Below are 25,114 nucleotides of genomic sequence, written 5' to 3' on the forward strand. Positions count from 1 at the left end.
AACAGAAAGGCATCGCTAATCATTGGAAAGAACATTTGTCTGCCAGGAAGTTACAGGTTTCTGCAAATTCTCCCTGAGGTGTCACCAAAAAGGGCTCAGAGACAACCCACGAGCTGCTGGAGCTGCAGCTGGCTGCCTTGATTCCCACGTCTCCCTCAAGCCCATCCTTCCCCTGCACTGACATCACACGAGTTTTACTTTGCACTTCTCCTGAGACCACAGCTCGCAGGTGTGATGACTTCCTGTAAACCACGTCAAGCAAGCGGACAGCAGCAGAGCAGGAGCAGGTTTCTAACAGTGATGGCATGTGGGTGGCTCAGCCCTGCCCTCCGCTCTGCCTTGGAGGGGTCACCCCGCAGCACATCTGGATGCAGTGCATGGCTGCATTCATCCCCTGCTCACTGTCTGCCCTCTGACACGGTGAAGGCCTTGTCCTTTCACACCCAGGTGGGTGCACACCCACCTCCCCCCTGACCCCGACCACCCAAATTCCAGCATGGGGCGGGTTGGCTCTCAGTGCTCCCAAATTTCCGTGCTGCCGGAGGAGCACATGTTTTCCACTGCAGCACTCCTGAGACAGAGCACAGCATTGCTTTTCATAAAATAAATATATTTGCAGAAAGCCACTGGAAAAGTCTGAATTTTCTAGAAGGAAAGCAGCTCTAGTTCTTGTCTTAAGATATAAATGCACAAACCCACTGCACTGAGCTCCCCAAAATGAACCATTTCACATTCAGAGTGAAGCTTCCATCCCCTCAGTGACACTGCTGCCCATCCCTGCTGAGATGCCCACATCACTGTACCCAGCAGATGGAATTTGCCCACTGCACATCAGCGTGAGGGCTGAGCACCCACAAGAAGCCAGCACCCTGCAGAGCATGCACTTAAAAGCTATGTTTGTCCGTTCAGTGTGCAATCAGTTACTTTGTTGAACTGGAGCCACAGCAAGTGAAGGAGTTAGTATTATAGAAAAGTAAACAAGGGAGTCTGTGCAGTCCTGAAAATATTCAATAGGAAAACACACTCTTATTTACTTTCTTCCCTTTTAGACTGAAATCTCCTTGAGAAGGCACATACTTGCTCTCATTTTGTCTCCTTGCTGGGATGCCCCAGCCCTGGAAGGAGCTATGATGCAGAACAGACCTGCCTGCTATAGCTGCATGCACCTACAAACACTGGGTTTTGGGGTGGAAATGCTCCAGCTGTAAGAGCTCAGCAATGCAGTGCAGCACGCCCATGGGCTGCATACCCCAGAAGACCAATCTTACTGGTTGCTTGCCCATGGCACTGATTGCAATGCCCAGGATGCTGCCAGCAGCATTCCCGCACTGGAACACACAGAAATTGCCTTAACCCTTCTCTTTCCACTCCAGTGCTGCCTGGAAATGGGTGCAGAGGGGACCTCCAGCTCCCATCCCACTGCAGCCCAGGCTTGGGACATTCCTCCATTTCCCTGCCTGGTGCAGCTCTGTTCCCTTCAGCCAGCACTTCCCTACAGCAGTTGTGTTTCTCCACACCACCAGCCATTTCCTTCCGCCTTTCACTTCCACCCTCAATTACAGTGCAAAAAAATAAAAAATAATTAAAAAAACCCAAACAAACAGAATTTCTCTTCAGAAAATGGCAGCTGAGTTGGACGTTCCCATGGCCTCAGCACTCCTCATTTCCTCATCTCCCAGCTGCTTGCCTCTTCCTTCCTCCCTCCATGCCTCCATCAGGGGAAGCAATACCATCTCACTGTGGGACAGCTGCTGGCACTGCTCTGATTCTGCTCACAGAAAGGGGGAAAATGCTCCTGAATCAGGGCTGCTGATCAGGGCATTGGCACAAGCTGCCCTCAGCTGTGGGTGCCCCATCCCTTCAGGTGCTCGAGATCAGGTTAGTAGGGCCCTGGGCAGTCTGATCCACTGGGGAGCAACCCTGTCCACAGCAAGAGTTGGAACCAGATGATCTTCAAGGTCTCCTCCAACCTAAACCATTCTACAGTCACTGGAGAAGGGGACTACGTCATCTCCAGAGTTTCCACCAATGCAAACCATCGCCTGGAGGCACCAAAGCACTGAGGGTTTCCAAGCACAGAGCCCACAGGAAGGCTCCCCAGGACTCAGGATGTGGGATTCCAGGGAATTCAACAGAATGAGACAAGAGACCTGCAGCCAGAGCGCTGGGGGTGCTGCTGCAGGCACCACTGGCATTCATAGAATTTGTATCCCTTACCAAGCAAGCCTGGCAAATCAGGCATGCACAGAACACAAAGAGACCACCCCTACATCGCCGTTAGACCCAATGCCTGCCCATAAACCAGGAGGTGGGAAGCCAGAGCTCTGTTCTCAGGAGATGAAGCTCTCTGCCAGCAGATGGGATGCTCCTAGGTGCTAAGCACACCCAGGCAAAGTTCACACCCGTTATATCTACTGCAGCAGCTTCATTTTTGCTAAGAAACACTCAGCATCACCAAGTCAGACACAAGGTACCAGCAAAAGGCACTCACCTGGAGAAGGTGCAGATCTACTTCCCAAATGGTAGAGGGCTTTGTATCACTTATTCTTGAAGTATCAAGGGAATAAACAGATGATACCAAACAAAAAACAAAACTAAACAGGAAGACTGCCCTATCCCTACATGTTCTACTAAGGAACCCACAGGTTTTTGTATGAGTCTACAATTAATCATCCTGATTGCAAAAAGCTGAGCCTCCCCCAGGATCCTGTCTCCTGGGGCTGGAATGGGCGGCTCACTGCATTCCCCATCACTCCAGGCTTAAATAACAGAGGGCTGCAGCACCCTAGGGAAACAAGATGATGAGATGGGAGGTTGGGGAAGGGAAATAAGAGGCTGATTGTTTTTCGCACATCTGAATTATGCAGATGGCTCCTGTACAGCAGATGGGATTTCAATTTGGGCTTTTATTGGAAGAAAAAGTGCATCTCTCAGCCAGAGTGACCAAAGCCATCTGGGGTTTTGTGGGTTTTGGTTGCTTTTTTTTTTTTTTTGCATGCTGCACTTGATACCCTTTTTCTTTTTTCCTTGGTAATCATGGAGCACTGAAGCCAGCCCAGCCATTCCCAGACATGGATGGCAAAGCCCAGCCTGCAGGGAGCCTCTCAGTTTGAGGGGAGGGCAATATTTTTGGAGAAGCAAAATAAATGACTTTTGGATTCATCTGCTTTCTGCTGCTATGGCTGGTGGTTGTTCAGCTGTCCCTCTGCTCACCTGCTTTCCAGACCCAAAAAATGACAGACACAGAGGACAAGAAAAGAACAATTCACTACTAGGTATGCAAACACCAATCTGCCCTGATACAAACCTCCCTCCTCACCAAACACCACCAAGCAGTTACACACAAACAATAAAAATCCCCCAAGGATTACCAAAGTTTCCTGTATTTATATTTTTGATTTTATTTTTAATTTTTTTTATTACAAAAGAAAAAAAAAACAAAACCCACAACCATTATTACAAAGGCACCATTTAATGGAAGACTTCTGCCAGGGAGAACTCTCAATTCAATACTTTTTGTGAACAAAAATTAAAATCCATAGGCACAAACAAAACCCAATTAAAAATAAAAAAGAGAGAGAACTGTTCAATCCATAGCTTATAATTATGCAGTTTCTTCAAAGTCAATAGAGGCTTCTGTTGAAAGCCATCAAATGAGAATTGTATGGTTGACATTTAAAACAAAGAAGGAAACCAATGTTTGTTCAAAAAAAAAACCCAGCCAAACAAAAGAAAAACCAATAAAATAATAATTAAAAAAATATACATATTGTTTGGGTACTGGTTAATGAATTCAAATTTACCTTCTCCAAATCAGTCACCATTGGTGGTACAGTTGGCAACTCTGGTGACGCCTTTGCTCAGAAAGCTGAACATCCACAGAGCATTCCAACCAACATTTCCCACTTCTGGCCCTGGTTTGGATGGGGGTTTTGCAGAGCTCGTGCCCAGCTTTCTGCTTTGGGAGCCTGGTTTTTGCAGAGCCCACAGCTGGGAGCCTGAAGCAGGGGCCTTAATTCACCCCCAAGCAAGGCAGCCCCAGAACGAGCCCTAAGCATCTCTCTGTGCTGCTGAATCAGGGCTGAATTAGGCACCTGCCTTTCTCTGTCATAGAGAGCAAGCCCAAAACTGGGCCTGTCATAAAAAACCAACCCAACTATCCTCAAGGTGGAAACTTGGTGATCAAAACCAAATAAAAACGGCCTTAAAAATATATACATATATATATATATGGCTTTTCATTTTTCCGATCCATTCCATTGGAAACAAAAATAAACTTAAGGGCGATATTTGGTTTTCAACAATTCTGTCCTTCCCCCGTGGCGTGGGCAGGGCGAGGGGATGGAGGCACTGGGCACGGTCAGAAGCCACCCGAGTTCTCCTTCATCTTCGCCAGTAGCCGGGTGTAGACGGGCGCTGCAAAGGAGAAAAGCAAACTGGGTGGGACAGACACACGGACACGCTGCCCTCCTGGGTATGCTGCATCTCGCTTGCAGCAAGAGCACAGAATATATTGTTCTTTAAGGGATGGGACATATGGTGGAGTGGAGAAGTGGAGAGGTTGCCTTACCTAGCCGAGGATTCCTTTGAGAAACCTACATTGGGAAGAAAACATCGTGTTTGAATAACTACAACAAACCCCTGACAGCTGTAAGGCTTTGCACGCCAATACATCCACCTGTAGTCTCCAAACTGTTACACACAACAGCTTTACTAACTAGAATATTTCCATTTCTGATCCTTAGCTACTTGCTAGTTCTCCTCACGCTGCCAAAAGTGCAGAAGAAGAGGCAGATAAATGACTCTTTGGTGCCGTTTGCATTATTGGAGGTTGACATACACAGCAAAGCGTACAAGGTATGCTATCAATGGTAGCCTTCATGTTGAAAAAGTACCACTTCTTAGACAATTAAATAAAGAAAAGACGATGGATCAAACCAGAAAACATATATATTTACTCTCTTTGGAAGCCAAAATCTCAGTGTGACGTTATCTTCAAATCACTGTTACCAAAACGTAATTTCAGTAGTTCCACAACGGTGGATTTTTTGCTTTTTACCTTAGATAAAGCAGATGCCTGTTTGAAGATCTCTAATGCAGGATCTGCAGGCTCGTCACCTCTTTCTTGTGGCCTTGAAGCTAAGAGTGGGACAGAGACAGCACTGAAATACCAGACACAGAAATACATATCCAGATAGATAGATATTAACATATATAGAGGGCGTTCAAAGCACTCAGGCTGCTCCCTTACAGTATTTCAAAGCATGCGTTGAAAATCCCATAACATCCACAATAAGATGAAGTAATTGCTGCCTCCTAGAGCAGAGATGGAGAGACCACAACTCCCAGAGGGCACGGCAGCAGAGCACCTGCTGCAGCAAGAGCAGGCTGTGCTGCACACCCATCCCCATGCACGGTCTGCTCCGTGTTTTATGTCACTCACTTTACACAAGGGGTGGTTTTGGCGACAGTTCTGCTGTGATGGTGTGGCTCGAAGCACTTCCAAGCACCAACCTACCCTGAGGCTGCAAGACGGAGCTCACAGCATGAATCACACCATTTGTAGCCATGATGTCGCTTTCAGCAACGGGCTCCTTGTTGACGTGTATGACGTGGTTTTTCTGTTCAGGAGGAGAAAATAAAGTGAAAAAGCAGAAAACGAGAAACTTTTGTCATCAGTGCTTTCCAATTTTATAAAACCTTCATCTGAACTCATTCATTTACTAGATGGTTGTAAGCATTTTCACTTCCCTTGCCAATTGAGAAGAGTATAAAACCAAATGATAGCTTGAGCAGAGCAGCCAGCAGGTTTTGAAGCACAGGCTCTCTGTGGGCTGGGTGGAAACACTGCACATGCACTAGCATCTTGGCACAAGGAGGGATTACTATGGGGATTGCAGCAGGAGCGAGCAGACCATGGCTGGACATGGCAGAGCTCTGCCACGTGGGTTGGCCAACTCAACACACTCTGGAGCAGCAACCTTTCCATTTTTGTCCTGTGTTTTCTTCCTTATGCATAGAGAAGGCTGTGAGTTACATATTTTCTGAGATATATATATTTGTCCTCAATAAGGAATTCTACATTCTCTTAATGGAGTGCAGAACTTCTGAAATGAAATTACACATCTAAATAACTCCTGCTGTGTTAGAGGAGCCCACGCAGAGATCATTTTCATTACACTGAAAAAGACGTGTTAGTTGAACAAGCTATTCATTTGATTTATTTATGTTTTTTCCCTATGACTCAGGGTTAAATTTATAACAGCTCCTGGAAGTCATTTACAATTGGCCTTCTGGAGAGAAAGCTGAAGCAAACCACATTTCAAAGTTGCCAACTTGCTGACATGGCAGGAGTCCCTCCACTGCAGCCCCAGAAACACAGCTTGGTGCACTCGATGCACGACTCGATGCACGTTTAGGACAGGCTCCCAACAAACAACCCAACTGAGCAGACATCCTCTGTGCCCTGACATGGACTTTGGTCACAGACCACGTCCCGTCAGCTCTGACTCACCATGCTGACTTCCAGCTTGTCTCCCTGCATGGACTTGAGCCTCACAAGCGCGCTGACCGCGCCGCTCACCAGGATCTCATCAGCCATGTGGAACTTGAGGATGCTGGCAAGCTCCTTGGCGTTACCTGGGGGAAGAAAACATTTACATTTACATCAGAGCTTTCTTCCTGTGTTTCATCTGCTGGAATGACCCTACGTGGAAAATATCATCATTTCTTAAAAGGGAAAGGAAACAATGTAAAATAGTGTTGGATACCCCTTGGTTAGAGCTGGCTAGGGCACTGAGGCTGCTCCTGCCTGGGCAGGTCAGGATCCCAATAAGTCTTGAAAGACCATCTTCCTTGAAAGTGTCCCACCTTGACACATATCAGCTCTGCCCTACGCATGAAATCCTTTCGTCTTGGTGATGCAGTCTCCTTGTTTTTCTCACCATGCACTCGATGAACCTTCTTCTGGTGCTATTTTCACTTCTCAGTGAACTTTAGAGGAGAAAAATCTTCTGTTTAATAGGGAATCACAGAGAGCACCCTGGTACTTGCAAGCACCGATACTTTCATTAACACTAATGACACTTTGCAATAATCTCCACGGGTGAAACTGCAGGATTCCTGGGTAGGAAAGGGCAAAGTGCAGGAGAGACAGAGCAGGCTTTGAGCAACCTGATCGAACTGTGGGTGTCCCTGTTCATTGCAAGGGAGTCACACTAGGTAAGTTTTAAGGGTCCCTTCCAAGTCAAACCATTCCATGATTCTATCTCACTGATGGTTCATAGACTGAGAGCCCAATCCTCACCTCACTGGGTCTCTCTCTATTCTTTTAGCTGTCCTCTGAAACAGATCTCAGGAAGGCAAGAGGTGTCCCCACCACCACCTGTTTTCCAAGAGGCAGCAATGTGCACAGCATGGGCCAGCAGCCCTCCTCATTTTCCTTTACAGGCTGTGACTAAAACCCACAGCAAATCCCAGAGAAAGACAATGGGGAAGAGCTAGTGCAAAAAATGGCCTTCATGTAAGAAACCAGAGAAGCTCCTCCAGCGACGTGGACTTCTTGTTTTGCTGTTTATATCTGATATAGGCTCTAAGCTTTTTTTCCATTTTTCTAGGGTGGTCACGGCTCACACTGCACAACCTCACCAGCATGATTCACTTCTTCGTCAGAAGTGTAAGCTAAATATTTGCGTGAAAAAACAAGAACATCTGAAGTGTCCACATCTGGGATACCTCATTCCTGCAGCCGTTTATAACAGCTGCAGAACAGTTCTGAAATATTTATACATTAAGCACTGCGCTGGATGTAGAGTCTGATATTACCAATTCCTCATCCATGCACTTAAAAGGATAACCAGCCACCATGGGCAGATGCTTCCTGAATTATGACATCAGTGTTTGGTTGGGCTTTAATGACGAGAAGATGTTACACTGAAATACCTGGCATTGTTTCCAACCACAGCCATTTTCCAGCGTGAAGAAAATAAGAGACCCTGCTGCTTATTCAGATGAGGGTTATTAAACACTCCCACGCTTTTCTCTACCGCCAGTCTGCATGCCTGAGCTTTTCAGGATATTGGTCTCCATCGATGCTGACCTGAGTACTGGGCAGACTTCCCGCTTTACCCATGTATGCATAGATGGAACAACAGCTCCATAATAACATATCACAATAACATTTTATACAGTGCAACCCGAGGCTGACCGTGGACCGTGTTTGCCATTTGCAGTTCTTTATACACCCCAAGCCTGTGCTATTAAATGCTATTAAACATTCTCACTGCTACCATCCCTGATGTGCAAGGCAGAGACCCCCTCGGTTTCTCTAGAAACACCTTAGAGCTGTCCTGCTCACACCAACCAGCCCAGCCAAACTGAAGTCATAGGAAGTTTGTAGCACACACCACAAACATGCCTGCCCAGCAGAAGTATAAGCCCATGGCCATGCTTTGTATGTTCCACTCCTTTCTGTGCACCCTCAGCTCTATGCTGCATTGGGCTTTTCCAAATCAGTTGTGTAGGAGCTCCATGCTCCCAGCAGACAGGGTCAAAGAATGAGATATGGCAGAGAACCTGAGCCATTCTTCCATAGCACACCAACAACACACGGCAGCTGAATGCTCTAGAAATGCTCACCCATCAGTTTGTTGAGTTCCCCCTGTGGCATGGCTTGGAAAGCTTCATTGGTTGGAGCAAAGACAGTGAAGGTACCCGGCCTGTTCAAGTTCTCCATGAGACCTGCAGACTGGATTGCAGCCACCAACGTACTGCAAGACATGTAAAACACTGATGGCTTCACCACATACTACATTCACTGGTCTCTGAGCTGTGAAGTTATAACTGCAAAATCCTGCTGGGGTCCAGAAAGTCAATTAAGCAAGAAGTTGACCAGATAGCAGATGATCCTGCAAGGCCCAACAAGAACATCTGAGAAATGACAAAGCAAGCTGGGGCTGCTGAATCCTTGGGGCAAAGTGGCTTGTGAGCAGACATGAAGGCTTGGCCACAGCAGTTCTGATAGGCTGAGGTGGCTACAGAGCTTCTTACTGTAATAGCGGACTCGCAAGGGGACTACACACGCTTGGCTCACAATTCAAGGAAGGGTTATTTGAAGTCTCACTCCCTATAATTTCAGAATGAGACTGTGGTTTTTGGTGCTCTTCCCATGTTAAAAATATTACGTATAGTCAAGACTGTGATCCATAGTAAATAGAATAGCAAACAGAAGTAGCTCTTCTGCTTCTAACTGGCACCTAGGAAGAGCAGAAAGGTCACCTGAAGCGATGGTCTGCCTTGAGAACATCCATCACTGAGCCAGTTGGTGGGGTCAACATCTTGTCCACACTAAACAGTGTCCCAAACCTCCCTCTCTTGTCATGGGCAGCAATGCAGGCATTTTCAATGCATAGGTTCTGCAAATGCAATTCCAGAAAAACAACTTTATCAACATATGCTTGGAAAGAGAGATCCAGGATAGGACAGAAGTCATCTGTGCAGAGCAACCGCCCATATTTAGCACTGCAAGCTGCACAAACTCACGTTGCGGTACACAAATACTCTCAGTTCCTTGTCACCCAGCGTCTGTAGTTTCTGACCGTGGTAAAGATATTTAGAAGAGAGCTGGTCTTTAACAATGTGGTTCAGAAGCAAATTTCTCATATTGCTGTCAACAGTGGGGCGTTTATCTGCAGCCAAGAAAATAAGGACAGAACTAGTGACTCACTTAGAAAGACCACAGAGACACTGAAGACGTCCACATGCAGATTGCTACCCACAACAGCTTTTAATTTTGAAGCTACATGTCACCATCTATAGCTGAGGCATTTGAGAGAGGGTTTGCGTGTTTGCACACTGAAACTCAGCCAAAGAGAGACAGCTTGAAGCAGACCTGTGGCCCAGACCAATAGAAGAGAGGGATTTACCCCACATATTACCTTTGAACACCTCATTCACTGGGGCAAGGAGGGTCACTCTCTCACTGCCAGTTAGATGTGAACTTAGGCCAGCTTGTCTGAAAAGGTTCATAGACTCAGAAACTTCAGATTCCTGGGCCAACTCAAACAGTGTCTTAGCTGAAAAGAAAAGCAATGCACTGTAACATCTCATCCAACATAATCCACTCATTGCCACAAAAAAACAACAACAATTTACATCCTCTAAATCTTCTTTGAGAAAAAAATAAACAAGAAGACAAAAGAAGGGGAACAGAACAAGAGATGTAACAGTGCCTCCAATACCTGAGTCTGGGATCAGCAGCTCATTGACAAAGTGGACAACGCCGTTGGTAGCCAGGATGTCCTTGTTGGCAATGATGGGCTTCCCATTGAGCGTCAGCTCTTCCCCACTGCAGCCCACATCCAGGGTGGTTCCTTCCAGTGTCTCCATCGTCAGCCCAGCAATGATGGCCTCAGCACACATGGCTGACTTCAGGATGTGATGGTTCAGCAGGTCTGTGAGAGAAGCAAGTGTCTTAGCGAGCTGGAAATATCAACCCTGCAATTACTGCAGGTTTTTGGGATAATGTTCTAAAGGTGAGGGCCTCTGAAGTACAGAGGGAGCACAGGGACCCATGACACAGGATGCGCAGCTATTACAGACTGTGCTGTGCAGTTTTAATTCAGCAGTCTGTGAAATGAAGTGTTCTAAACGGATGATTTTTATATGCCCTTGTTAATTCCAGAAAGGTTTTGTGTGATTACTCAATTCATTTGCCAAAGGAAGTTACACTGATTAGATGCTAGCACTCTTCTAGCTATAGGCTGATAGAAATCATTACCACAAAGAGGAGTGCTAAGAAAATACTTCAAACACTGCTTCATTCCCTCCTCTATATCTGTTAACACTCTCTCTGCCACATCTACACAACTACATCCGAAGAAGCCTGGACTGTCCATGCTAAAAAAATAGAGGATGTCAAATGTGTTGACTGCAGCTTAGACTGTACCAAGGGGTTGCTCACATCTATTTAAAAAGGAATTCCAAAGAACTGCAGAATAATCTTTGTTCTCTCGGTGGGCTTGATAAACAAATCACTTACCCCTCAGGGCTTCTGGGTCCCCCAGGATCCTGTTCAGCATCTCTCGTGGGATCTTCTCGAAGGCTTCATTGGTTGGAGCCAGAAGGGTGTACTGGCCTTCGCTCTCCAGCAAGCTGTTGAGGTCAGAAGCAGCCACAGCAGCCTTCAGAGAAATGAGAAGAAAGGGTAAAATACGTCCAGCCAGAATGCAAAGGTCAGCAGCTTTGTCCAGGCAGTCACTGAGAGCCAGATTTATTACAGCTTTTAGAATTTCAATGCACGTACAAAAGTCCTGAATAGCTTCTTTCAGCGCTTTGGTCCCTCTATAAATTTGGCCTGGCCTCTCGGTTCTCTTATGCTCCAAAAATCTGAGTACAAGAGCTTTTTTGGGCCAGTCTCAGAGCCGGTTCGAATACCCCAATGTGCCTGGAAAGGGTCACTGCACTTCCAGTAAATAATTCAGACCAGACTTTACAGCTGGCGAACTGCAGAACTCCTCTGCTTTCCTCTTTATTCCTTAACCTGGCAGACAGCAAAGCAGATATGTTGGTACACATCAAATCTGAAGAGTTAACAGCTCCTAAGGCTGGTTTTACGATACAAGAGAGAGGGGCCAGACTCAGTTTGTGTCTTCCTCCTGACAGCAGTAGCAGGGTGACAATTATTCTCATAAAAATACACTGATATCAAGCACTCTTCCTACAGCAAAACAAGCTCTATTGGATGCTCTCAGCGGCAGAGTTACAGCATTCACACACTGTCAAACTTCAAAAGGAGTGGGATGAGTGAATACATCTAAGGAGCCCTTCAGCACACATGGGTCAGACTCACCCGAAGGGTCTCCAGGCTTTCCTCAGTCTCAACGATGTGCTGAATGCTGTTCGTGGTGGTGGAGATGACTTTGTCAATGACGTGAACCACTCCGTTGGTGGCGTGGTGGTCAGCTTTCAGCAGCCTGGCACAGTTCACAGTCACAATCTGCAGAGGGAAAGACGCACAGGGTGTTATGGGCACTAAAACAAGAAGGTGAAGCAGCCGCTGCTGTTATTCTATCTTGAACGCAGTGAGCACTAGAATATTGAACCAGCAGGAGCAGAAATGTGGTTTCCTAAAAAAAAAACCCAAAAAACACATAAAGAATGAGAGTGCTCTTTCAAAAACTGAATGGTATTGTGTTTAAAAAGCTTTGAAAGCAATCAGTGGTTTTGTCTACCCTAAGAAAACATGCAACGTCAAATACTTACACAAGCATCGTGTTATACAGCAGTATGGGCAACCTCCTTGCAGCAGCATCTACAGAACTAACCACTTATAAACATCCTTTTTTAGCTCCTTCTAAACATCTATCCTAAGTCAACAGTCTTCAGCCTAAGCATTACACAGATCTGGGGGACAAAGAACTGTGCAGGAGCTGCAAGACAACAGAACAGCAAGCCTGCTGCGGGCAGGCTGAGTGCCAACATCTTACCCCATTGGGATAGTGGTGGATCTGGATGGGCAGGTTCTGGTACATGGAGTTCAGCGTTGTCCCATGTTTCAGGTCATCCGTGAGGACCCGTTTGTTCACCATGTGGTAGCGGAGGGCATTGAGCAGCTCAATGTTGACATTGCTGACCAAGGAATCCAGTGTTTCCTGAAAATCAGCAACATGAATTTTCCAGCGCTTGTTCATTTTTTCACCTTGTCACTGGGGAGAGTCAGGAGGTTTGGCTGCACCAAAGGGCCACGTGTGTGTGTGTGTACGAGGTGATGTGCTCAACCTTATGCCATCTGTGGTAGACTCAGAGCTTTAACTTCCATCAAAGCTCATCTTTTGCCTTAAAGCAGCAGCAAGCAGCTCTGGCAGCCCTGTCCTTGGCAGACAGATGGCAGCAAGCTCCAGAGTGGGGTCATGGCATGGACACATGCAATAGGGTGACCAAAGGCGTTGACAAAGAAAGGTGACTTTCCACACCAGCTCTGCTGCTGCTGCTTGGGGATACGGGCTTCAAAATGATCAAGAATAAACAAAGCAGTAAAGAAAAACTGAAAGAGAAGACAACTTTCCCTGTTGTCTTACTGCAACATCTAACACAAAGAAGCAGGGAAAACTAAATGAAATGGCTGCTATATCCACCCCCTGCTGAGCACCCACATCACTGGGCAGTTCTGGGGTCTGTCAGAAACAAAGCTCTGGAGCTGACAGCAGTTCCCATCTTGGAAATTCCCAGCCTTTCCTACACCAGGATGTGCCTGTTGTGCAGATGAAGCAGAATCTCCAATACAGAAAGCCAGGGGAAAAAGAGGAAGAAGGGGAGTAAACTCTTACAGCAGACAAGGAAGCCCAGGCCTCGTTACTCGGGGCAAAAATAGTAAAAGTTCCAGGTCCTTCGATCTCTGGCCTCAGGTTGGAGCGGTCGGAGTAGAGCTGCGTGGTAGCAGAGCCCACCACTCCCAGCGTCTCGTAGATGTTTGAGAGTGGCAGTGCTGGAAGAAGACAGGTTATGTTCCCCAGACCCCGTTAGTCCTCTCCCAGCCCCCACCAGCCACTGAGCTGTATTTCCTATTAAAGGGAATTTTGTCCAACTCACGCTTGCCAAAACAGAACTGAGAAGAGACTGGCAGAACTGTTACTCTATCGTTACCTTGTATTGCATTTCCAGCAGAGCTGTGTTACTTGTTGGAAAGAGTAATTCCCTATGGCCCTCCCATGCTTGATTGAGTTTAATTATATCCAAGGTTTTAAGTTGTCTGGAATGCTTTGCATGCTTTGGAGCTAATCTGGCACTCAGCTGGTGCTCTGCTGAGTCCATTTTTGACTCATTCAAGGCAATCTTGTGCACAAATTGCAAAACTCATATTCACTCTGAGCAATTTTCTAGCATTCTCCTTAACTGGGCTGACGTATGTAAGAAGTCTAAAAAATGTCAAACATGTTTTTACCAGCTGGGCAGCCTTTTTCTCCAGGAACTTTTTCATATCCAGGACAGCATTCGTAGCTGATTACTCTGGAATAAGAGATGGATACAGGAGATTAACTGAGAGTGTTTCACTGCTTTTCCTATATTAGCTATAGCCCTGCCTGCACTCATCCCTACTCGGTGATGTTTCTAAAGCAAACTTCCTCAGAAACATATACTTGAGCAAAAGACAAACCATATCTATCATCTCCTCCAGGGCTGTACGTTGCCAGCTTCTCTACAGAACAAAAACAGAAACTATTTCTTTGCAAAACCACCCTTGCCCAGCTATTTTGCTGGTCTCTGTACAGTGATGGAAATTGATAACAATGGGCCCAGCAGAGCACCTCAGTGAGGTGGTGAGCTCAGCACCATCTCAGGACCTGCACGGGACAGAGAAGTGAGGCACAGACCTACAAATGATGGTAGACATCTATATCTCCAAGTATCTCTTAGGAGAGGACCCAGAAGTAAAGATGATATATCCCTGCCTATAGCAATGGGGGGTGGAATTAGGTGATCTTAAAGGTCCCTTCCATCCCAAACCATTCTATGATCTCCACATATCTCCTAGTGGGATTTGGTGCTAGCTGCTTATTTCCCAGCTGTTTTGCTCCAGCACAAGCCAGCAGTGAATAATGAACACCCATCTATAGCACTGAGGGCTTCAAGCCAATGGCTGCACACTCATTCAATGCACACAAGATTAAGGACTGAGAAAACTCAAGTGCTTCTTTGATTCATGACAGAGCAATAGAAGACATACCAAAACACCCAATACCTCTGATCTGTATTTGTATTTTTGGCAATGGGAATTCTGCTCATTGAGTTCATCCCCTTCCTCAGAAGGATCTGGGGATGTCCCAGTATATCTGCTGGGTTTGGGCACTGCACTACAACTCCAGTATGACTGCTCTACCAAACTAGCCAAGCGTTTTCCCTGTGCTTCATCCCACTCCTGTCCACCCCAGAAATCATTTGCTTGTTTATAGCAACACTGGCATGACAGATCCACAGAGGAAGGAGCATCTCTGGTCTTGGCTGCTTGGAACCAGTGATGGATGAGCATCCATGGCCTGAGTTCTGCACCCATTGTCTGCAGCTCAGAGGGAAATGAAATAAGTCATCTGATTCTGGCCATCAAAGGGAATGTCACCATACAAACAGGAAAAAAATATTAATAAAAGTCAGTCTGGGAGTGACCTGTTTATTTTTCACAGGGTGTCTTTCACTTGTTGCTCTTAGGCTTGGTGTGAAAGGAGCAAGGCCATCTGATGGATGGGCTGGGGCAGTGACGGATCGATATTCCTCCTAAAGAGACTTGTTTCCTCTGTGCTCCCAGCTGGATTAGAGACGAGTCCGGTGGACACCCACTCAGACAAGGCAAAATCCTCAAGCTTCAGATATTTGTCATCATTTTAACAGTGTTAACAAACAGTGGAAATGCCTGGGGTTTAAGAGGGAATTCTTCAGGGTAATTAAGAGCTAGCAAGTGAAACAAATACCTGCTTTTCTGTGACAGAAGCAAATAAATTCTGTCTCACTGTTTCCTAAGAGAATTACAAAGCAAACCCAGACTGATTGTCTAGACATTATATATTCCATGTGGGAAAGAGTTTGCCTAAAGCAATCCCTTCCTTTGACTACTGGAGATCTTAACACCCTGCTGCTCTGCTTTCCTCAGCCCCCCGTCTCATGTTCATTACAAACACACACTTTCTCCCTCTGCCACCTCCCTCCCCTACCTCTGATTTTTCATTTTTTTTTTTCCACCCTAGAAACTAAATCCAGTCTAGACAGTTCCCCTGATTCAGAGCTGCAATCAAAGACGAAGAGCTGATTAAAAAGAAATCATTGCAAAGTTCAGCATAAATAATTCCTGAGTGCTGACATAGGCTTTAAAAGGCTTATTTATGGATCGATGGGAGCTGAACGAGCTGCGAGGAGTGGGAGGGATGTGGTGCACACAGGGCTCAACACTGGGGGCTGGGACAGGAGCCAAGGGCAGTGAGATGGGACAGGACCACACTGCCTGCTTTTTGGGGTGAGGGTCACCTCCAGAATCACCACACCGAGGCAGCTCATGGCAAGGAGCACCAAGGCCAGCAGTAGGGTCAGCTCCGCTTGTGGGCAGGCTCCTTCAAGCCTCCAGTCTCACTCACCCACTGAAGGGATCCACCAGCATCACCTGGCCCTGCGTGCCAAGTTCACCATTCGCAACCTCCCCTCCCATCTTGTCCCGTATGATCTCAACAGGGATTTTTTTAAAGGCTTTTTGAATACCAGGAAAGGCCGTGTGGACAGAAAGGTGCTCAGCCAAATGCTGGCCCTTACGAGGAGCCACTCCCAGGGCTCATGAAACCATCCTTTTGGGTCCCTTTGGTGCCCCTGCCCATGGCAGGGGGGGTTGAAATTAGGTGATCTTTGAGGTCCTTTTCAACCCAGGCCATTCTATGATTCTATGATCCCCACCTTCAGCCATGCTCCCTGCTGTGGCTGATGGGCTGATGGGTGAAACCATCCAATTTGATCACCCAGTGTGCCCAATGAAACATGGATACAGCTCAAGGGGATGCTCAGCACTGGGGCCCAGCTGGTCCTGCAGCCTCATCCAACCCCAGAGAGCAGCGTGGCTGTGGCTGCTCTGCCCCACATTCAGGATACAGTAACTTACCTACATGGGAACAAGGATGCTTCTTTGATATGCTCTTCTCCATGAGCCCCAGTTGTAACAAGATGAGCAATCTGACCCTGCTGTCCAAAGGCTTTGGTTGTACCAAATCTTTAAAATCTAGAGAATTTGGCACAAAAACCAAGCCAAGCTGCTGGTGTCACCCCAACTGGCTCCACACAGCAGCAGGGGTTCAACAAGCAATGCTCTCCTCCAAAGAGCACTTGTCACCCACTCTGCAACACCTCCAGCCACAATTTCCTGACCCCCTCACTGAAAAGTTTTGACTTGAGTCTTCACAGCTCTTCAGCCTTTGGTTTGGAAATGCTGCACTCCTAAATGGCAAAGTGTCTGAGCGCAGAAGCAAGCCCCTTGCTTTTTATTAGTCATTGTTTCACTGCTGGGGCATTCTTAGGACGTGAAATTAAATTTTAAGTGCATTTTTCAAGGTAATAAAAGTAAGCTTAGGCATATATTAGTGAATAAAGATCCATTTGTAATAATTTCCTGTAATAAAATCCATATGTTTTGGTTTTGTAAAAATTGTGCCAGAGACTCGTTTCTTTTCCTGAGCTGAGGAAAAAAAAAAAAATATATATATATATATATATATATATATATATATATAAGTTAATTCAAAAGAAAAAAAAAAGGAGAAGTACTGAGGGGCAGCTCACTGCTACCAGTTATTCCTCAAATAATAGTAATAATAATTAAAAAAATGTGTATAAGTCGTCCTGCTCTCAAGGCAAATAGTGTGTGTGGGAGGCATTCATTGCAACCCCCACTTCCAGTGCTTAAGGGAGATAGGAACATATAAAAAGCCCAGTCACAACGATGAGAATATACTCTAAATAAACGATTTCCTCGGCCTTGGAATAACCGACAGTGGAAAATTACCTAATTACCAAAACAATCTAGTTTCAGTGCTCATTAAAATCAAAGTGGTGTCAGACTTCTTGCCAACCGCCTTATCTCACTTCATCAGCAAGTAATGCAATGATAAAACGTACATAAATCCTCTATCTAATTTCTTCCCAACTGCGTGAGCCAACACTTTAACAAAGAGGAGAAAAGCAGAAAAAAAAAATATGTAGATAAAGAGGTGAGAGTCCCCTTCTGATGCATGAGCTGGATTTTCCATCGTGCGCATCCAGCTCCGGCCCAGCGCTCCACCCCAATGCACTGGAAGATGCTGTTCAAGAAGCAAGCTTGCAAAGCCACACCACCAAGGCTGGTGCTCACAGCCAGAACTTGGTTCTGTCAGGTGAGAGCTACAGAGCAGTGCCACACAGTACCCTCTGCACCTCTGGGAGTGGTTCTGGAGCAGCACCTGGAAGGTGATGTGCCTGGGGGCAAGACTGAAGACCAAGCATATCCTAAGCTAGATGATCTTTTTCCAGCCTTAATTATTGCATCTCTCCAGTTTCTCAGTGTCTCTGGACGTGCTAGGATGATGGAAAATAAAGGAAATCAAAAAGCAGTCAAATCTACCTTCCTGGAGCCAGATACCTGCATCTGCTACACACTTCCAATTTGTCACACCACCACTTCAAGCAAATAAAGATAATAGGCCAAAAGAGAAGCGGATGCACTGAGTCAAGCATCTGCCAACCTAGGACTTCACAAAGGTGGAAAAAAGCCTTATAGGAAAAAGAAGGAAGTGATGATGTTCATCCAGAGAAGCTCTGGTGCGAGACAGGCACTGGGACCCCACTTGGGCTGAAGAAGTGCATGCAGCCACCATGGGGAAGACCCAAGCGTGGATCCCCGGTGCAGGCTGCAGCCTCCAGTTCTGCTGACACACGTGCCAAACCCTGACTATTTCTGGGACTTGGGGTTATTCTCAGGAGCTCTGCCAGACCAGCTCAGCCCCATGCACAGGGCCGGTTTTGGGGCTCAAGCTGGGCACCATCACCTGTGCCCATGCATGCTCCTAGGAGGCAGAGCACCCAGCATGGAGCACGCCAGGCTCTGACACTGCAGTGAGAGTCCACTTGCTGCAGCACAGCAAATAACATCCTTTATGAACAGCTCCTGATTGCTTCCATACGCCGGGAGCACTGCGTCCAGAGGGAGCCATCACCAGCAAATGTCTGTAATCAGAGCTGTCCCAGGGTGCTCCAGAAAATCTGAGTGAGGCACACATTCTTTGTTCTGCATCAGCATATAAGGAGCAGAGCAAAGCCAGGGCTCAGAAACGGCTAGGAAAGGAGAAAAGGACAGTAAAACCCATTGTTGGGATGACGCAAAGTGAAGAACAGCGAGCAAATTCCATGTGTAATGGGAACATTATCTCATAGGTTAACACACAGGTTAATGCTGTGTGTGCTTTCTTCTCAGCAACGCATCATTGGATAAGACATTTGGGTAAAAGCAGGGGAAAAAAGGTTGGAAGAGATCACCCCATCTCCTCAAATGACATCACCAGGCTCTGCCAGATGCCAGTCCCTCCAGCTCCTCCTGGAGATAAGTGGGTGAGTTGCTTTCTGCCAAATACACGTTGGGTTACTCGAGGTTTAGTTTCTGATGTGCTCCAGAGCTGAAGCAACCCACGGCTGGCATCTCCTTGCCCTTCAGTGATTTTAAGAGCAAAGCTATCCCACACTCACAGCACTATCTTGCTTTGTTTGGCGGCTGTGCTACTCCCTTATCAGAAGAAGTGATGATACCACCCTGCCATGCCAGGATCTGGTCCACTGACATCAAAAAAGCCACCGTTCAGCCAAGATGGGAGTTCGAATTCTGATCATTCCAATTAAATCTCCCCAGATTTGGTGCTTTCACAGAATTAGGGGGGAGTTGGTTTGCTCTGCATAAGGGGCAATTCAACCTCCCTCCTCATAATACCAACGCAGATCCATAAAACCAAAGCCAACAGCCAGCAAAAACAGCTCAGCCAACAAAGGCAACAGCAGCACAGCTCACCCCCACTACAGACCTCAACGCCTGCTGTTTACTACAGAACCAGAGTTTATTTAATCAGCAGTAAAGTGCAGCACGTTCCTATAGATCCAATTACACATCACAAGGGGCTGCGCACAGCGGATGATTCCTGTTGTTTGCTCTAGATCAGTGACTTCTCACAACACATCATTTCAAGCGAGAAGAAGCTGCCCGGACTTTGGTTTCATCTGTCTGTTTGGACTCCAAAAAGCTTCCCTGCTCCCATTTGCAGCCTGGTGCTGAGTCAGGCATGCATGGCCATCATTATCTGCTGACTGCATCGCTGGCAGGAATGTCCCCAGGCTGCTCGTGCCCATACTTTATGCAACACTTACTTGACTGTTATCATTTAGATGTGGAACTGGCCTGCGAGTGTAATTAACTTTCCTGGTGGGGTCAACAGAATGCTGGCTAAAAGTGACACCTCTCTCTACTTCTGTTTTTACTTCCAAAGAAAACACGCGCAGATGAATTTTGTGGCCTCTCCAATATCCATCAGGCTGTCTTTTATACCTGGCTTTTTTTTGTTGTTGTTGTTATTTGGTTTTTTTCAGCATTGGGCTTAGCAGTGAAAGAAGGAGACACACTGACTACTAGAAGACATCTGGTCCATGCTCCATTATAGCATCCACACTTAGAGCACCGAGAGCCATACAGGTACATATGGAAATGCAACTAGAATAAATCATCAGGGTTTGAATAGCACAGAATCACAGAATGGTTTGGGTTGGAAGGGATCCCTCAAGGCCATCCTGTCCCTGCAGTGAGCAGGGACTTCTGCAGCTCCATCAGTGCTCACAGCCCCTCAGCCCAACCTGGGCTGTCTCCAGGGATGGGGCACCCAATACATCTTTGGACAACCTGCTCCAGCATTCCACCACCTTTATTGTAAACAACATTTTCTTATATCCAATCTAAATCTCTCCTCTCTTTGTTTGAAACCTTGTCTAATCACAACAGAACCTGCCAACGAACTTATAAACACAGTATTTTCCATTCTTAACATCTAAACATAAATATTCCACGTTTGTCACAGGAGAAAAACACAAGACACAGGCCATGTTTTCAGCAGCCAAAGGCTAAAACAACTCTTAACATCCAATGCACACACCCAACACACACTGCACTACATGCCTCTCCATCCCAGCACCCAGCAGAGGCCTTGGGGCAGCACTGGGGGGGGTTCCCAAGTACTCACGTTGCCTTCCCACAGATCTTCCTCTGGTACCACTGCTTGCAGTTGGTGAAATATTTCCTGTTGGTGCCAATCAGCTTCTGCACGGCACAGACGTTGGGGCTGCAGGAAGGACAAAGCAGAGCGGGGTCTGTCAGGGGCCCAACAGCAACCAGAGGGGTCGGTGGGGAGGGAGCTCAGGGAGTGGGGTGTGCTGGGGAGCTCACAAAGCAAAGGCAGAAAGGGAAGAGCTCTCTATCCGTTCTGCAATGTTATGTTTTTCTTTACCACGTGCGAAAGCTCCCCATCTTGCCATCTTCTACCTCCCCCCAAAGTACATAGGGACAATGGTTTGGTTGAGATTTCTATGGCAAACAGCAATTTACAGTCTGAAATCCCTATTGAAACCTAATATATTTCGGCAATCATTCAAAACATTTCCCAAATTTTTATGGTTTAGGAGCTAATGGAAGACAGATACGGATCAGCACCCAAAATGGGTCCTTCTGCTGTCTGATGGGCTCCACCTGTGCTGGAGGTGGATGCTGACAGGGAAGGGCAGCACGGTGTGGGGTGGCACAGGCCAGCAGTGGCTGTAAGATTCCAATCTCCGTCAGAAGAATGGGGCACTGCGTGTGTGAATCATCTCAGTGAGAGCTGACAGCAGCCTTTCAGCTTTCTAAGAAGCTGAGAGCAAAGCTGTGGTCAAACAGGAGCTGACTCCTCCTTTGGCCAGCACAGTGCTTCCCTGCTCCTCCCATCGCCACCGCTCTGTGCTTCGAGTGCCAGCAGCTGTGACCATGGGCATGGCTGTGCCCACAGCTTGTGTGAGCGGGCACAAATGTCATTCCCTTTTGTATATAAGGAGAGGGACAAGTGGAGAGAATCTATTATAAAAGAGCAGAAATCACAAATCCGAACGTTCAGCTGGCGCAGGCTGGCAGCAGCTCAGCGCTCCGCACACCAAATCACAGCTGAGAGGCTGAGAGACACGTCTGTGCTCTGTGACTCAGCCCACCTCAGCTCCCCTGGCCCCGCCACACTGAAATGTGGTTCCAATTAGATCGAAATTCCAAATCTTGCCTCGATTTCAGCGTCTGGCTGACGGCGGTGGACAATCCCTCTAATATTCCTCTTGACAAGGCTGGCTACTGAAGGACTTGTTTGATCACTTCCCCCACGAACAGGGAGCAGCCTGCCAAGAAAATCCCACACCGGTGCTACTTTTCCCCCTTCTCCCTTGCTGAGACCCAGCAATGCAGGGGGGTGACCTGTTGGAAAGGCTTTTCCCTGGTTTTCCTCCATGCAGGAAGGTCCCCCCAGGGCTGTGCTGTCAGTGATTCCCACAGGCCGGCTGTAGTAGCGGCTCCCTGCTGTGCACATTCTGGGTCTTTGCCCAGTCTGGCTTAAAACGAATTTGTCAACACTCTCCCCTCTCCTCACTGGAGTTCATCACCTCTGCCATGGCGTTCCCAGTGCTCCACGCTGATCAAACTGCCCATTGTTGGGCTGTGCTGGAGCCCAGCGCTCAGCAAGCAGAGCTGCTGGGCTGGGGGCAGCCCTGGAAAGGGGCAGAACGGAGCAGGACCCCTGCACAGCTCCCCATGACCTGCACCCAGGCAATGCTCAGGAGTCTTCATCTCCAAGTCCTAATGCTCCCTCTATACTTTTCCCCTCCCAGACCTGAACTGATCCACTTAAGGATTAATTAAGATGTCCAAGTGCTGCCGCAGAGCCCAGCACTCCCACCCAGCTCGCTGCTGGCTCAGTGGGAACACTGATGACACCGAGGATGCTTGCAGCAGAGGGGCATATTCCTCCTGCACATCCCTTCTGCAGCCACCAGCTTTGAGGTCTGACATCACTGCATCCCTCTGACACATCATCAATCGTCATTCAGAAGTCAGATTGAAAATGAGCGTGGTGTAAGTTGTGCTCCCCATCAGGGAGGGACCCACGAGTCAAGTGCTGCTGTCAGCTACACGGGATTCATTTCAGCACAACCTCACCACCTCTACAGACACCGCCATGCAGCGCAGCCACATTTGCCCCTGTGCTGCCCTCACAGCACTTTACACCGAAGCTGCACCAACTCACAGCTCTGAGCAAACTTCTGCCTTAGGAACAGCACCAGCGCCAGGTATTTACTTTGCTTCAAATCACTCAGAGATGAAGAACAAGGCTGTGTTTGTACATCAATCACTGCCATCCATTCAGCATTGAGATTTTACAAACAGACGTCTGCTCAGAGGTCGCCTGTTAGATTCTCTATCTGGTCACATAGGCAAAGCAGTTCCCCTTCTTGTAAATAGTGGGCTGGATCCCTGCCAGACACGTATCAAACTGCAATATTTCAGCCCGGGGTTTTTTTGAAAGCCATTCATGACCCTTCGGTGATGCATTTCAATGGAGGTTACAGCTCAATCAACGCCACCACAACGAGCAACAAAAGCCACCTGAAGCTGCTCTCATTTCACTCCAACTCCTTCCCAACATGCAACCATGAAGATCTGGTTGGTTTTCTACCTGCCAGTAAATACACTGGGCTATGCAGCCCATCACACACTGCTCATCCAGCAACAGCTCTACCTGCACTGCTGGGGAACTCCTATCTCAGAAAGTCTGTGATTAAAGAAGTGATGACTTCAGTCAGGAAAACATTCAGGATGTACAGTCCGATTAAATCGGTGCTCACCCACAGAGATACCCTTCTGTCATTGAAACCATTCTCTTTTCCTACACATTCATGAAAACAATTCCTTCCATGGGATGCTCAGCAGTTCCAAATCTGGGATATTTCTTTTTTTTTTTCTTTTTTTCTCCCCTTTTTCCTTAATGAGGAGAGACTGATAGCATCACTGAGCCATCCAACGGGGCATCGGGACTACGAAGCATCCTGAGAGAAAGGGGGAAAGCTGTCAGAGGAAGGAAGAAAAATCATGGGGGAAGGAAAAAAAAAGTCGCCAGAGAAAGGAAGGAAGAGTGCAGAGGAAGAAGCACGGCACTGATCGCAGCCGGGCTCGCCCCGCGCACGCAGCCCGCCAGCTGCACCAATAGAGGGAAAGAAAAGTTCTGCGGGTATTTCTATTGCTTTTTCTCCCCCCTCTCCCCGCGGGCAGAGCGGAGCCGCCGCTTACCCGTGCTGCCGGCCGCGGAGGCGGCTGTGCTGCAGGACCTGCTGGTACGGGGACTTGGCGGCGGCGGCGAGCCCCAGCGCCAGCAGCAGCAGCGGCAGCGACGGGCGCGCCATGGCCGGGGCCGCTTCGGGAAACGGGCCGGACGGGACGGAGCAGCAGCGCGTCCCCGTTAAATGCGGCGGCGGCGCGGGGGCGGGGAGCGGCTGTGCGGCCCCGCGGGGGGAGAGGAGCCGCCGCCCGGGCCGGCCTTGCGGGAGGGGACGGGGGGGGGGGAGAGGGAGGGGAGAGGGGGCCGCCCCGGGGACGGCATCCAACCCTCGGGCCGCCTGCCCGGCCCTCCGCCGGACCCCGAGCAAAGCGCTCCTCCAGCCTCCCGCCGGCGCCTCGCTTCGTCCTCAGTCTTTTTCTTCTCCTCCCGAACTCTTTATTCCACCCCCAGACCACTTCCCCCCAGTCCGGTCCCTGATGCGCTCCGGGTGTCCCGTCTGATCCCAGCCCCCGGGGAGCTGCCGGGTCTGTCCCACAAGCGGAGCGCCTTTGTCCACCCGTGCTGCACCTTCTCACGTGGCTGCTTCACGCTCCCAGCTCTCAGTGCCATGCTTGGTGAGAGGCTTCTTTAGGCCAGCAGGAGCAGCGAGGCTGCCCTCAGTATGCTCTGCTACACCAAGTTGGTTGTTTCCCGTCAGTTAAGCCCAGGGCTGAATTCAGCAGTGAGCCTCAAGCCAACCCGTTGCATTGCAGGGCTACAGACTCTGCGAGGTGCCAGCCTGTTGTGCTGATACGATGGTGCCCTGGGAGCCAGTGCAGCCCTGCAGACAGCCCTGGCATTCCAGGCAGCGCAACAGCTTGCATGGGAAATTTCCATCCCAGCTAAGAGCAGACAACAGCGATCAGTGCTCATAACAGCGACAACAGCAGAGAAATCAGAGCTGCACCAAAGCCATCACTGCTCCCACCCCATGGGTGCCCCATAGGAGAGGCAGTGCAAAAGTCCTAAAGGGCCTGAAATGTGGCTGGAGCACAAACCAGAGCTCCTCGTGCAATGCCAGCACAGGGAGGTGGTGGAGTCACCATCCCTGGAGGTGTTCAAGAAACAGAGATGTGGCATCAAGGGCCACAGTTCAGCAGGAATGGCAAGGATGGGCCGACAGTTGGGCTAGATGATCTTGGAGGTCTTTTCCAACCTTAATGATGGGTCCACGAGGGAAGCCTCATGTCACCTGGCACCCA

At 48.1% G+C, this 25,114-nt stretch overlaps 1 protein-coding gene across 1 annotated transcript; it reads right to left on the reverse strand.

The window, feature by feature from the left end:
- Positions 1 to 4,360: 4,360 nt before the first annotated feature.
- On the reverse strand, positions 4,361 to 23,997 carry TGFBI (transforming growth factor beta induced; the record flags this gene model as incomplete). The annotated part of the gene is made up of 17 exons (XM_079542479.1): positions 4,361 to 4,416; positions 4,571 to 4,595; positions 5,060 to 5,139; positions 5,519 to 5,621; positions 6,515 to 6,639; positions 8,638 to 8,768; positions 9,277 to 9,413; positions 9,541 to 9,686; positions 9,936 to 10,073; positions 10,239 to 10,451; positions 11,039 to 11,180; positions 11,849 to 11,995; positions 12,486 to 12,650; positions 13,326 to 13,483; positions 13,940 to 14,004; positions 20,772 to 20,870; positions 23,885 to 23,997. 17 exons carry the CDS (start codon positions 23,995 to 23,997, stop codon positions 4,361 to 4,363), a joined length of 2,043 nt encoding a protein of 680 aa, XP_079398605.1.
- Between the last annotated feature and the right edge of the window lie 1,117 nt (positions 23,998 to 25,114).

Source organism: Tetrao urogallus (assembly GCF_951394365.1).
Source record: "Tetrao urogallus genome assembly, chromosome: 14".
NCBI lineage: Eukaryota > Metazoa > Chordata > Aves > Galliformes > Phasianidae > Tetrao > Tetrao urogallus.